The 14,703-nt window shown below is 47.2% G+C and overlaps 5 protein-coding genes across 5 annotated transcripts; 1 reads left to right on the forward strand and 4 right to left on the reverse strand.

The window, feature by feature from the left end:
- Window positions 1–2,802: 2,802 nt before the first annotated feature.
- N7479_006455 (uncharacterized protein) lies at window positions 2,803–3,113 on the reverse strand (the record flags this gene model as incomplete). Its single annotated transcript, XM_057254149.1, has 2 exons — window positions 2,803–2,905; window positions 2,968–3,113. The coding sequence occupies 2 exons, from the start codon at window positions 3,111–3,113 to the stop codon at window positions 2,803–2,805; spliced, it is 249 nt and encodes an 82-aa protein (XP_057108011.1).
- A 2,672-nt stretch (window positions 3,114–5,785) lies between these two features.
- N7479_006456 (uncharacterized protein) lies at window positions 5,786–6,142 on the reverse strand (the record flags this gene model as incomplete). Its single annotated transcript, XM_057254150.1, has 1 exon — window positions 5,786–6,142. The coding sequence occupies one exon, from the start codon at window positions 6,140–6,142 to the stop codon at window positions 5,786–5,788; it is 357 nt and encodes a 118-aa protein (XP_057108012.1).
- Window positions 6,143–7,731: 1,589 nt separating this feature from the next.
- On the reverse strand, window positions 7,732–8,705 carry N7479_006457 (aldo/keto reductase; the record flags this gene model as incomplete). Its single annotated transcript, XM_057254151.1, has 3 exons — window positions 7,732–8,281; window positions 8,330–8,610; window positions 8,658–8,705. 3 exons carry the CDS (start codon window positions 8,703–8,705, stop codon window positions 7,732–7,734), a joined length of 879 nt encoding a protein of 292 aa, XP_057108013.1.
- A 457-nt stretch (window positions 8,706–9,162) lies between these two features.
- On the forward strand, window positions 9,163–10,618 carry N7479_006458 (uncharacterized protein; the record flags this gene model as incomplete). Its single annotated transcript, XM_057254152.1, has 3 exons — window positions 9,163–9,172; window positions 9,221–10,040; window positions 10,093–10,618. The coding sequence occupies 3 exons, from the start codon at window positions 9,163–9,165 to the stop codon at window positions 10,616–10,618; spliced, it is 1,356 nt and encodes a 451-aa protein (XP_057108014.1).
- A 105-nt stretch (window positions 10,619–10,723) lies between these two features.
- N7479_006459 (Tetratricopeptide-like helical) lies at window positions 10,724–14,037 on the reverse strand (the record flags this gene model as incomplete). Its single annotated transcript, XM_057254153.1, has 7 exons — window positions 10,724–11,186; window positions 11,244–11,723; window positions 11,786–12,118; window positions 12,178–12,545; window positions 12,611–13,549; window positions 13,623–13,911; window positions 14,012–14,037. 7 exons carry the CDS (start codon window positions 14,035–14,037, stop codon window positions 10,724–10,726), a joined length of 2,898 nt encoding a protein of 965 aa, XP_057108015.1.
- Between the last annotated feature and the right edge of the window lie 666 nt (window positions 14,038–14,703).

Raw genomic sequence — 14,703 nt, forward strand, 5'->3', positions numbered from 1 at the left:
TTTTGTCTTGATTCCGTGGCGAATAGGTAGGAGTGCGAGGAAATGGGATAGAAACATGTGGCGCCAGCTTTGATTTCACTTGGAGCTTTGCAGTGGGTTTCTTTCGTGGATGTATGAATGAATTCTTATTGCTGTTGACAGTCATTGTCCTTGTGCAACTTTCATATAGGTTTCCTACACTTCACATGTTATATATGCATTTTAAATTGTTCAGTATGTTGTATATTCAATGCTCTATCTTCTGCGGCCAATTCTTCCTATCCTCCTAGTTAACAAAGGGGGAACTTGAAATATCTATAAAAAAAGACATCGCGAGAAAGTATCTGAGAAGGCACCTAAAAAGATTTCAGAAGGACTCTAAAAAGGACTGCCAAAAAGGCTCTATAAAGAAGATCTAAAAAGACCACCAAAACAGTCGACTACATGTGTTATAACCTACCCCTGGACTGGCGAGTTACATACTAGGCCAAAAAGACCACCTGAGCATTACGCTCAGATATTCCAGGTTCCGATATATATAGTGCGACATGACAGACTGTTATCAATATTAGATCAATCGGAACCTAGCAGGCCCAGCTAGTTAGATACTGTGAACATGAGCCATTGATGTAGGGTCATCTTGCGCACGATGGGAAATGTATTTTCAAGTTTGCTCTGCACGTCGTCAAATCCCCATAAATACTACCCGCCTTCTCCATATCTTCATCCTTCTTCATTCGCTTAACTTATTATTCTCCTTCTTTGGATCGTCCTTGTACTAGAGTCTATGAGCATGAGTTCATTATATCTATCAGACCGATGACTAGATAGATCCCTTTGAGATTTTAGGTAGTGTTAGGTCTACGTCATAATCAGATACTATACACTAATCTATTTTGGGCGGCGGCCTGGTCATGAAGCCGCATTATACGCCCGAACTTCAGGGAACATTTTTTTCTCTGTCATATCACATTCTTTCTGTGAGTTCCTTTATTCTATTGGAGAATCATATTTCATACCTAGTCCATCTTGTCAAGGTACGTACCACTGAGTCTTTCTTACCTCTTATGCTAACCTTAGAAGCTTTCTACAGTGAGATCATGGGATTCTCTCATAGGCCTGAAGATACGACCTTTCGCTTCTCAGATGATGTTACTGACGTTTTGCGATACGAGTCGGACTTTGTCCCCCGGTCCAGACTCATCAACTTATTTCAGGCCGAGCAAGCTCTACGTGAACTAACGCAGCGTGAGGAGAGGCTGCGCTATAGAGCTATAGCCTTACAAAAAGCTATGGCTATTGAGTCTGATGGGGCCCAGCTTGAAAACGCAAATAAACAGCTCGAAGAGGCTCAAGCACAATATCCAAGAAAGGAGCACGCCCTTCACCAAGCGATATCTATGCTTAGACCGGCATTCAAAGATGCTTATCATAGGTTAAGGCGTGATGTCAGATGGTTTATGCGTGAAGAAATGGTTCAGGATTGTTCGGATCGAGGTGGATGCTGTGAAAAGGGGCATCTATCTAAATGGAAGAAGGGCAGAGGTCATTGCACTACAGAGTGTTGGTGTTGTATCGGCTTTCGAGGCTTCGAGTTTTCAGAGGAAGAAAAAGAGGAGATGAGCAAAGATATCGAAACTATGCTTAAAGCGTGGGGTTCGAGCCACGTCATACATTTAGCAAATTGGTTTTTTTGTCCATTAGAGCCTCAGACGTTTTTCAAGTCCCGGTGGCAAAGAATCCTTAGACGGGGCTAGGAAAGACTCGTGAAAATACCCTGACCTACTTTGCTTGTCATTGCTAACATAATGGATTCCTTTTGCTAAGAGTAGAAGAATTTAGATGGCGCCCAGCTATATATAGATGTAATAGAGTCTGTTGGGGCTTCTCAGCCGTTGACTTCCATCTGTAGGGTCTGCGAGTTGATGCTCTATACAACTGGTTGATATTTTAGTGAAAGGGAACTCAGAGGGAACGCAAAAGGAAACGCCACTAACTTTGCATGTAGCTTTATTAGCAGCTGCAACATGATCATTTCTAAAAGAGTAGGCAGGATCTTGTGGTGACGCTGCAAAGTGCAACGGAGTTAGATCTAAATAAGTTGTAGAAAGGACAAAGTAATAACTCGAATAATATAAGAGGAAATGCGGGATATTCGTATAAAGATAGGATAGGTTATATCAGTTGAAAAGGAAATTTTGGTTATTGCCCTATAAGTGACCTATCGATTGAATTAGTAGAAGACAGCCTTATGTCTAGAAGTACTTTTGAACCGCGGTCAGAAACGTCCATCTCCAAAGGGTTTAGAGTAAGAGTATGACGCAAAGCATCATTTTATCGGCTTTTGTCTCGGAATAAATATTCCTGAACAACTACAGACCTCGGTCAGTATATCAAGTATGGTGCTTTCCACTGCGGCAGCTTCTATATTTCTCTACCTGCCTCCCTAGATATTGGCATATACACTGCATTACGGCTTTGCAGAGATAGGAACATGCACTAAGTAGGAAGTCCAAGAACTCAAAATTCCATTGATGATACCAAATCAGACCAAAAAAACATCAAGGAGGCACTGGGGGACCATGGGTATAGATCCTTGCACAAAACAGACAAGAACCACCAAGGCAAAGGCCAGAAACACCAAGTCAAAGGCCAAAAACACCAGAAAACACCAAGACAAAACCAAAACAAAACCAAACGACAGTATATCATCGGCAGCAGGGGGTGACGACCTGCGCAAGGAAAAGGATGAGCGGATCCACCATCCCGGCCGGTTCCGGGGTAGGTGGTTGATACAAAAAAACAAAGAACAATATGAGCGTTTCAAAGATCCTCCTCCGCCTCAGCTATCTCCTTCTTGAGCTGGAGGTACTCATGCGAGATCAACCTCTGCGGGTGATTCATGAGGGCTTGCTGGGCATTAAACCTACGTATATATCTATTAGCACGACAGACACAGCAAGAGAGTACAAAGCAGATTTTACATACCGCACCAGCCAAAGCAGAAACAACGAAATTATGACAAGGCCGACGAGGCCACACACGCCCCCGATGAGGGCGGCCAACCACTCCTCGCAAAATTCCGAGGGTTCTGGGCATTGGGTGGGGGTGGGCGGAGATGTGTTTGACGCCATTTTGTTGCAAGGTGTTATGTGACTTACAGGCCCGTTCTCTACGGGGGCCGGTCTACTTATATACCTCGAGGTAGGTACAACCGGTTCCTCAGATCACGGCTGTAATTTCGCTCAAATCTAAAGTGAGTATGGCTTGGTTTGATCTTACTTTTGCCTCAAATTGATAGATCCTTTGGATTCTGGTCAAATTTCGCTGATCTTGAGTCTATATATAGGTAGTAGTTATTGAATTTTCAAGATTTCAGCTATAATTGAGATGAAACTCTCCATAGATTGAAAGATCAGTGAGAATAGATTGAAGCTGTTCTGATCATACTGTCGAGTCGTAACAATTGAACCATGGATAAGTCTGATATATTAGCGAGGCTCTATATCCCAATCAATCAAAATGAAGATATCTCTAGGGTTGATCTCCGCTGTTTCACGATGACTGGCGGGTTGTTCTTTGCTAGCCGACCTTATTTGAACCTCATCTCTATAGCTGTACCGTCTGTCTGACTTTGATCTATAAAATGCGCAAAGGATCAGACAGAACAGAGGATTGCTTTCATTTGGCTTTGAGATGGATTGACTTTCTGGGCCGTTCCTTCCTCTTCGAAGGTTGACTTGCTGTTAGAAGCGGTCCGTAACAAAACAAAACAATTGCCTTGAGCCTAGCGGCCTTGACACAGCTCCTAGATGTCCTGTATCCCTTGTCACCAGCATCTATAGCAGCGGACTCGGAGTTCCAATGCATTCTTTTAATTTGAACTTTTTATATTTCAAATTGCCATTATGGGTCTCATCAAAGGCTCTCCTGGCCAAGTCGAGGACTACTTCCTTCGAAGCTTACTGGAAAATTATATTCCTGCGAAGAGCATCGAGCATTTCATGCATATGCGACACCTGCTTAGATAGGCTGGAAACCAAACTGGGAGGAACCCAAGGAGTTCTCAAAAAAGCGACGGGTAGAGAATAGGCTTCGCAACCAGTCTCTCACGGATGGACCAATACTTGAGGAGGCCCTCTGGTTTGATGGAATGGGGATTTCGGTTAGAAGTCGAAACATAGACTCGAGGGGCTTGCAGGGTTTATACTCATTTAAAATTATCAATTCCCTACATCCCGCCAAAGGCAAAGGCAACTACCCCCAAAAACCTTGCCATCTCAAGCAATACAATGCATTGATAACATAGCTCAATTCGGCTTCGCATAATTTGACAAAGAAAGAAGCGGGTTTCGGTTCTTGCAAAAGATTTCGACTACGATTTCAGAAAAGTGACAATCTAGTATATCATTCACTACTTGGCTCTGGATGGCAGCGCCCATCCTTTGACAGTCACTGTTCCGTTAAATCTTGGAAACATTACTCTAGTCCCCTCTATTCACCCCAATAGCTGACCCGAAACGGCCAAGGGGGAATCCTTTATAGCCTCATACGTAGAGCAACCAGGGTGAACCGACTATGCAGGGACCCTTCGTTGACCTGTGGTACATAGACTCGAAAGGGGGTAGGGTTGCTTGGCGAGAACCGGGTATAGCACAAATCTGAGGCAACCAGAGAAAGGGCGTGGTACATATCTGATTAGCAGCTGGGGGGCTTATAACTCTTTCAAGTGTCTGACCAAAGTCAAATCTGTAATATATATCCGAAGAGCCCACGGAAGAAGTCGAGCACTCTTCCACTAGCAAGAAGACTGGAGAATATATATTAATACTGGGATCTCGTGAGAAATTCATAGAATCATAGTTTAATACCTAAGGGGGACTTTCAACTTCCCTTTTTTTCTTAAAAAAACAAAATGATAAACCCCCATTGGAAACAAATTAGATGTATCCGTACCCCTTCTTTGGTAATTCTCATGCAAAAGAGTCCCCATCAACATAGACACCCCGAGCTTCATCCAAAGGCAGTGCCCCCGGTGACGGCCAACCTGGCCTTCGATAGCTTAACCACCCACCATCAATTGCTTCGATTTGTTCGAGCGAACATGCCAGCTGTATGGGAACGCGCATAAACCGGATGCCCCTCAAGCGTGGAATAGGCAAATGCTTAAGGAGCTTATGTCCCGGGTCACAATCCAGGTATATATCTCCTCTGACCAGGATGACTGTTTGGTCGAGTGCAAACTGTGCATCAACAAATACATAAGTACTAGACTCAACTCCATTACCCCAGATAAGATAGATTTGGACGATGAGCTCCCAGATATCCTTCACCTTCCTATCAGCCATGTCGGCTTCCCCGTTCTTCCAAGGAAACGCCCTATAGCCTCGATGCTGTCCGTTAGAGCTAGGCGTTACCATGAGCTTCTTGAGTCTCCGTGTCTGTTCCTCAGTCAGTCGATTGTGAGGAATAACACGGACCGCGATTGGTTGAGCAGTGATCCCCAGTTAGGTATAGCTGAGAAGTATGGTAGATCAGGGCCACAGAGTATCTCGATCGTGTCGGCAGAAGGACTTAAGAGACTTGGAAGTACCACTTGACGGTCTTTTATCATTTCCGTGCAGATAGTGCTCAAGGTCCTCCGAAACAACGTTGCTAGGCCTTCTCCCTGTTCTCCAGAGACAACGTTAAACTGCGCGGAATCGATATTGGTATTGGAGAGAGGTTCACTGAGACAGATGAGATCCGCGTCTTGCTCATCCCACCCGAAACTAGTATACCACGGCCCCAGTTGCATCCAGAAAGCCTAAAGGTCTCGTCGGGTCCTGAGACGGTGTCGATCCCGTGGAATCAGCTCCACAGAATTTATGGGGACAAAGGACATAGCGTCTCGCATGTGTTCCTCTTCCAACATGTGCTCCTCTTCCCACATGTCCTCCTCTTCCCATACCAAGGCTGCTTTTTCCATAATAGAAGGGATTGCATCTTGGATTGTCTTTTGTGTCTTGCCGAGCTCCTCTGTTGTGAAACGAGAGAGGAGGAATATCACTAAGTGTATCCTGCTTGGGCGCTGCTCCCAGACAGGCATCTTGATCTCGCTGCGGGTGTTTGAGACTTCAAGTGCTAGCTCGATAGGCAAACGGGGGCAAAGCGCGATAATCATGGCCTTCACATGGTGCTCTCGCCTAAGAATTGCCGAGTCAGCCGTGAACGGCTCTCGGTCGGGGTTATGTATGACGAAGCCCCTCCAATCCTATGAATAGTTCCAAAGTGGCCCCTAATATTTGTCGGTGGAGACGAAGGTAGGTGGTTAAGGATCGCTAGGTCCGGCCTGGTCATCATTAACCGCAGTTATAAAGTCATATTCAGGGTCCTTATAAAAAGGATGGCTCGTATTATCAGGACTATAAGGCCTATCAGAGTTATCAGGATTATAAGGACGACCAGTCTCCTGGTGAAAAGGTGGCGGTGAAAGAAACGGTGAAAGGCAATTAGCGCGCCTTATATGTACAGAAAACTTGTCTGGGTCGTCGTGCAATCTTTGGACAGATATCAAGATTAATGAGATGATATATTCCGAATCCCACGAAAGATTGATCTTTCTGGAGAGCTGGCGTTTGGTCGCCTCGTCTGCTACAATGATTCTTGGCCGACCTGACCGATATGCCAAGACAGCAAGAGTATGGATGTTACTCGCACTATCTCGGTGGGGGCCTTGTTGCGCGATAGAGCTGAGGAGGCGTTTAGATGGGGACTATATCTTGATATTGGAGTAGGGCTTCCCTCGGAACTTATCTCCAAAGTAATGCTTGTAGTGAGATTTGAGGTCCTTCTTGAGGGTTGACTGCACAAGTCTAACAAGTTTGTCTTGGTCGGTTTTATCTAGATCTGCCAAGAGAACGAGTGGCTATACGTAGTCTGGGTCCACAGGCTCGTTTGGGGGCGCGCAGCTGCGTGTAAATGGTATGACGATAGCAACCTGGAGATAGAAAGAGGAAGAGTTTGCACAGTGACTGGATATCCATGGATAATTTTTGAAAGTTTTCAGCATATAACCCTCGATTATATAATATAATGCGAGTCAAAAACTTCTATAGATTTATAGTGTATACAGCCCCTGGCTCTCAATGATAGCTTCCACCCGGTAACTCCCAGAGAGGTGCTCTAGATACTACAGCTTTAATTTATTATATGCCTGCAGTAACCAAACTCGCCTTTGTAGTGTTATTATTTTGTATGTGTAGTTTTCCTACGCGTCCTAGATAGGCGGTATATCTCTATTTTTTAGAAACTTATGTTCACTGACGGTAAACAAAGGGCGCTTTTGTGGAAGTCAACAGTATGATGTTATATCAATACCTAGGTCACCTGACTGGAATAATACTTTGTACAATGGATATAACTATTCTTATTCAATCTAGAGTAGTATATAGTAATATAATCGAGATATTCAAAATTAGGTAAATCTATACTTATATAGTCCTATGAAGGACCTTGTTTGCACTGTTTAGTCGAGAATAGGGGCCCACGTGGACCCCCGCAATAAGCTGTGGGCCTAAACTACCTCCAGGGCTAGGTACTAACACCAAATCCCAACCCTATTCGTCAGACTGGGTTCGGCTTTGGGCTTTGTGGGCTCTGCGGAAGTCTACTATCAACCTCACTATAAACTTAGCCCCCCTTCTTAAGAGTCAATCAGAGTATAGGAAATTCGCGAATAGAGTTAAGAGCAAATTCCATCCCTATCATCCCTCAACTACGATCATCATCCGCAAACTGCTCCCCCCAGGCATTCCGAAAATGAAAAGTCGCCCCAACCTCAGAAATCTCTTTCATCTCCTCCTCCGTCAACTTTACATCCAACACTTCCTTATATTCATCCAACCTGTCCACCTTCTGAGTCGTAGTCACAGCTACAATATCACTCTGAATTAACCAAGCAAGAAGCACCACATTCTCCGTCGTCTGATGCGCATCCGCAATCCGACCTAGCGGGCCCTTCAACGGTCCATCTGGAACTCGGAAAGCTGGAGTAAGGCCCTTGAACGAGCCTACCTGGATGTTATTCTCATGCATCCAGGGGACATACCCATTTGCACGCTGTAAGTACGGGTGGTACTCAATTTGGTTGATAACAGGTGGGTCGATGGCGGTTTGCAGGGTTGCTTCGAGCTCGTGGCGAAGATAATTGCTCACGCCGATGGACTTGGCTTTACCTGCGGCTTTGAGTGCCTCCATGGCTTTCCAGGCATTTTGGAGGTCGGTGGGCGATTCAGCAAAGAACGGCACGTGGATCAGGTACCTGTCGACCATTAATCATCATGTTATCATTTAGCGGCGAACAACTCACAGGTCAAAGTAGTCAGTCTGAAGTTTCTTCAAGCTCTGAGTTACGGCGGCATCGATGTCATCAATACCCTGCGCGACCTTGTTGGTGATGAAGAGCTTTTCGCGAGGGATGCCGGCCTCCTTGATTGCGATACCGATCTCTTCCTCCGTGCCGTACATCTCCGAACAGTCCAGATGGATATAGCCCTTCTGGATGGCGGTTTTGGTCAATTGGACTAGGTCGTTATTGAAGTCGGTGTCGCCTTCTTCCTTGTACCAGGCGGTTCCGGTGCCGAAGGCGAGCTAACTGCGTTAAGCTTCATGATAATCAAAAGCAGGGGGAAACATACAAGCGGGATCCTATTTCCATCGTGAAGCTGTAGAGTTGGGATCTCCATTGCTTTGGTGGTGATATGTCGAAACTGGAGTTGTAGTCGTTGAGTGGCTGTTGATGGGATGCCAGGAAGGAGGCTGAGGTGCCTCAGATGACGAGCGGGGTTGCGGAAAGCTATATTGCCGATTGCAATGCTGTCTAATTTTATTGATCGAGATGATGGGTATCAATCTATATATATCAGAGCAGTCAGAGGCTTGGTCAGCCTCATCCTGAAGGTTTGACCCCGCCTCTGGTCACTAGTCAGTGGTCTGACAGCGCCTCGTCGATCAGCAGCCTTGTCTAGACCTGCCTCGTATTCGGTCTGACTGGAGGCTGTACAGGGTTTAATACGGGTGAAAACAGCATCACCCGACAATCTCAGCTGCAGCCTAGTCCATCAATAATCAATCATTATGAATCTTTTAAACTGCAATACTATCCACACTCCATATACTAGCTGCAGCAATAACACGGTTAAGATGGATACACGTGGGTTCGATTCATTGCTCTTCTACTCAACCACTAACACCCCCTTAGTGCAAAAACGTCTAGGCCCGATCTTCGCATTCCCATTCAGCCGCGCTTTGGCACCTCCAAGCTCTCCCAGCCCGGTCCATGCCAACTTCCTAGAGCTCTGCGCTGGCGGCCCCACAGTCGACACACCGGAAGATTGCACAGCATACTTAGTACATGTAAACAAACTCTCAGCAGGAAAATGGAACGACGCATGGAATGAGCTCCTGCATCCAGATTACACCCTACCAAACTCTACGGATGACTTCGACATCATAATTCAGCTATGCAGCGAAATCGCTCAAATCCTGCTCGACCACGGTGTCCTATCCATGGCCCGCATAATCCAAAAGCTTGAAGCGAAGAAAGTCCTCCGTCCAGCGGCGAATATACAAAGTGACCCCAATGCACACGGCCTCGCCTTCAGCCTCATCGGCTGGTTATTACTCCTCTACGTTCCTGCAAAAAAGGCACGACCGAATGAAATGCAGGCTGCGGAACAGCGGATCAGGTCTGGGCTCCGGTATAAGGTGTCATCGGAACTAGTAAACCGCCCCTTAGATGAACTGCTTCGGTCCTTCGGGGATATTCTCCCTCGGCGAGAAGAGAGGCGCGACAGCGTAGTCTCATCAACGGATTTAGAAGAAGTCAGAGTGAAGCTCGAGGTCACGCACTTGAATGCGGCCGCCTTGAAGACGATGGCGAATATCCAGATCCGGTGGGTTGATACCCTCGGCGAGCACTTGGAGTTTAATCCAAGTGATGAGAAGGGTCCGACTGTTGGAGTTTTCAAGTGTCCATCGTTTTGTCGGGTTTATCAGAGTGATAGTTCAATTTTAGCGATGTATGTCTTTGTTTTTTATCTGAGTTGGGTTTGGGAACTAACTGGCCAATAGAGTATTGAACAAATTCTACGAAGACGACGAAAAGCCCACCGACAACTTCACCGTCGCGAAAATGATCAACGAAGTTATGCTCTCCTACACCCTCCTCTTCAAAGCGGACCGTAAAGCCCGCAAGCTATACCAAACGACCGAGCGGACAAAGGCTTCTCTCATAAAACCAAAGAACGGCTGTAAACCCTACATCGACCCCGTGCTCGACGAGCTCTGCGGTAACCACATCTCCTCTTCCTTCTTCAGATTCGGCGAACCAGTGCGCGAATACTACGACTCCATCACGGACTTTCCTATATTCAAGGACCGACTAAGGCGAATCCAGGACTATATGCAGGGAATTCAGCCTAATCGGTTTGTGAGTCTTTGGCGGGATCAGAGGGACTTGAGGCTCTGGTATACTATCTGGATGGTGATCATATTTGGCGTCATTAGTATTGTTATTGGGCTAATTGCGCTGTTTCTCACGGCGATTCAAGTCGATTATGCGAAGAAGGCTTATGAGTTACAGGTTAGCCAGGGGTAATGAAGACAAACGAAGACTCTGACACTTTCCGGGACCCTGAACGGTCACTAGATAGACTGAAGATCCAACCTCAATTCCAGCAACTGTCATACTATGTATAATAAATCACCGATCAACCACATCCGTAAAGGCATCCCACCCCTGCTCCTCATCCGGAGCAACAGGATGCAACCCCGTCTTCTCGAGCTCAAGCTTCGCCCTCAATGCAGAAGCCTTGTACGTTGACGCATCCGCCGTCCTCCCCTGCCTCTCCCAGATCTTGGAAATCTGCCACTTAACTCTCGCCGACTCGCCCTGGTCTCCACGACGGGGTTCATTGAACTGTGTGATTCGGAGAGCGTCACGAAGGTACTCGAGTGCTTGCTCGTCGTTCCTTTTTTGCTGCTCCGGATCGGTCTCGGTGTCGGAGCGACGCAGGCAGACGAGAGCTTGATGGTAGAGGGCTGAGGCAACGCTCTGATGAGTGGGTTTTCCGGGGTATTGGAGGTCGTAAGCGCGTTGAATATAGCGTCTGGCACTTTCAAGGTCGTTTTCTGTATAGGCAATTTTGCCGAGAATGTATGCTGTCCTATTAACTCCTTGTTAGCTCCGATAGCATTGTCATCGGCAAAGGAAGGAGACTTACTCCCCATGAAAATGACTATCCTCACCATAAACCTCTGTCTGAAACTTTTCCGCCACTTCCATATCATTCTTCGCAACATCCAACCTTCCCAGCGCCGCACTCGGCCGACTATGATTCCTCAAATACCGATCAATATTATACGTGGACTGCAGTTCCTTCGGCGCTTTATACACTAAATCCAGCGCTTTCTGTACAGCTTCTATCGCCTCTTCACACTTGAAGAGTCCAAACAAGGCAAGACCCACAGCGCTGTAAGCGTCTGCAAGCTCGGGGCCTGTTGTGCTGGGCTCCTTTTCGCGGATTTCAAGCGACTGGAGGAAGAATTTGTACGCGGGGAGGTACCGGCCGCGTCGGTGGTCGACGGTTGCGACGCTCTCGCAGAGGTATGCGTAAATCAGGGAGTTTTTGTCCGCGCAGTTGTCGGCTGCGCGGCGACCGATGGTTTCACCGAGTTGGAGGGAGGAGGTTTCGCTGCAGAACCTGGATTACCTTCATTAGCGGGGCACCTAAGGGTAAGACCCTGGATAAGAATGATAACATACCAAGCAGCATCAGCAAGCATAGTGTGATACTCTAAATCTTGGACATCCAGCCCCGTCGGTCTGAGATCCTCGTACTTATCCTGCGCGGTCTCGATATGGTGGATGAGCATCTCGCACGTTTCCCAGACTTCGTACATCTGGCGGCGTAGGGTTCGCTTTGGGAATGCGGCGCATAGGATTCGGTACGCAACGTGGAATGTATCGTGACGCTCTTTCTCGGTGAGGTGGTAGTAGTATGCTTCTTGAGTGAGTCGGTGAAGAGAGATCATCCCGGTGTCGCTGTTGATTTTGATCAAGGACTGATGAAGCAGGAGAGCCACTGCGTCTTCGTATCTAGCAGATAGTAAGTACTACTGGGTTGGAGTAACTCGGGACGACATAGAAAAACACACCCATCAAGGTCTGACAGAAAATCCCATGTTCCAGGAATCTGCTCAGTGGTATGGATAATATCACTAGGTATATCATCCGGCGCAAAGAAGCACATCAGGGCCAATAACTGCCCACTCTCCTTGGTGAGACTGTCAAATGCTGTTTGCCAGACAGTCACCAAATTCTCATTATAGTACGGGTTCCGACTCGCATACCGCGGCGGAACGCGCAGGGACTGTTTATTCTTCTTGAAATAAGGTAGAAACTGCCTCATTGTCTTTTTCTTCACGAAGATCTGCTTCGCCGTGATATCAATCGCTAATGCCAACCCACCTAGCATGGAGGAGAGCTCTTGTGCTGCCTCAATCTCAGCGGGGAGCTTGGTATTCTGCTTTCCTGAAAGCTTCATGAGCAGCTCGCCGCCTTCTTCCTTTGTGAAGGGGGGATTTCAACCGCTGTTGCGGCGGGACAGGCGGCGACGAGCTCGCTGCGACAGGTCACGAGGATTTGGCCGTTTCCAGCAGCGGGCCAGTTGGAGGTTAGGAGGTTGTTGTCGTCGACGTTGTCGAAGATAATTGTCCATGATATTTCTTCGTTCATTTTTAGCGCCTGTCGGACAATATATGGGGGAGTAGCGCATTTACCTGTTGTCTGTAACCAATTCCACATGAGGAACCGCACCCGTTCAGTGGGCATCCCATCCTCATACCAAGCTGGTCTTATTTCGCTTGCAGCATGTACCAGGGCCCTCGATAAATCAATCTCAGTTTGCGTCGGCAGCCACAGAACTAATTGACACTTGTTCAGAACCTGCAAATTCGCATACTCCAACGCGATCTGGGACTTCCCGATTCCACCGGTTCCCCACAACGCAACAGACCGAATTTGCTGCCCTTGCCCATCATTGCCAATTTCTTGCAATGCATCGTGGATACTCTGAATCACATCCGCTCTCCCAAAGAAATTGTGATTGCGCGCAAAAGGCAGCTGATAATACGGTAGTTTTGCCGTCTCCTTACGCTGCGTAATGCTATATTTACTCAGCGACTCCAAGAGTTCAGTCTGCTGTAGACTCATCTCAGTAATTCTGTGTGCCTCGACAAGCTGCCGGAGATGCGCGAGGCGATGTGTAAAGTCTTGGATCGCCTTGGTGAATTGCCTGTTGACGTTGGTCCAGGAGGTACCGGTAATACCGCCATGCTTGCGGAGGTGCTTGATTGCCAATGCACCCGCGACGAGAAGATCAACGAGGAGACTGAAGAACCGTTCCATGAACTCACCTTCAAGTTGGACGGATTTGTCGCTATAGACTTGGAAGAGCTCGATCTGTTCGCTAAAGTCGCGAAGGTACCCGGCGATTTCCTCCATTGCTTTTTCGGATTTACTTCCTAGCTAAACCCAAATATCAGACCATATCGGAGCAGAGTCTCACCAAGCAATTTACTGTCATATGCGAAGTACTCACAGACATAAGAAGATACGTCACCCCCCACATACAAGTAAAACTAATATTTGCGCCGGCCGCCACGGCAAGAAAGGTCGCAAAGGTATGCAGATGGACTAAATGAGGGCGCGCATTTCGCAGGAGTCTCGTCACAGTCGACTGCGCTGTGTTTTGCTGCTGGAGCTGCTGTACCTCGTAGAGAAGCTGCTCGGGAGTTTGGAAATTCTGGATCAGCTCGAAATCATCCTCGCCGAGGATCGTCTTTGTGTAGCTCAAGGCATCCTGCCAGGTACTCTCGTATAAATGTTTTCTTTTCGGGCGTGTTGTTAGCGACCGTTGGAATAACCACCGTATTTCCATTGCTGACAGAGAACCTTTACAATTGTAGGGCTGGATTAGCTTGCTCTTACCCATCTTGCATTGTGGCCATGGTCATGGCCAGACACTTTAAGTTGTGGCGAGTCGGAGTTAGGGCTGTAGACAAGGCAGATTTGAAGACCCCAAGGTTGACTTCGATAAATGAGGTAGGTAAGAGTTGAGTGGTGGATGGGAGTGGGGGGGGGGGGGGGGGGTCAGCGGATATCCCATATTTCAGATTCAGCCTCATCGAAATTACACAGAGTGGGCTGCTTAACGTGGCCGGTAAGTCCCTGTTTCCGCCCGCATAGAGCCATCATTACTCGACCATCCCCTGACCCGTCCGCTACTTCGTGTTAGCGGTACTTTTGGTAATATTTCAATCTCGGGTTCTCATTTATAAAATTTACTGCCTTACATCCTTGTATACTTCTAAGTGCTTCTTATTGGTGGCAGAAAAAGGCGAAATGCATTAGCGGCCAGGTTAAGGTATAAGTCCGGATTGGGCTCGAGCTCAGAGCCCTTGGCCTGGAACTCTATGCATTGGTTGCCACGTATGCTTGCAAACTTGTCTAATTCATTGCCTTCATGCAACGAGATCATTGTCACATGGGGTTTCTTTCAGTCGTGCCGGTGGCGTTGCTGCAGGATGCTATCACACAGGTAGTCTATCACACAGGCAGTCTTATAGTAGACTCTATTATGTTATCACAGGCTGGCAGAGTGAAGACTACAGAGCCTCATC

The sequence above is a fragment of the Penicillium vulpinum genome (genome assembly GCF_028829585.1).
Source record: "Penicillium vulpinum strain IBT 29486 chromosome Unknown utg000003l_segment0_segment0, whole genome shotgun sequence".
Classification (NCBI taxonomy): domain Eukaryota; kingdom Fungi; phylum Ascomycota; class Eurotiomycetes; order Eurotiales; family Aspergillaceae; genus Penicillium; species Penicillium vulpinum.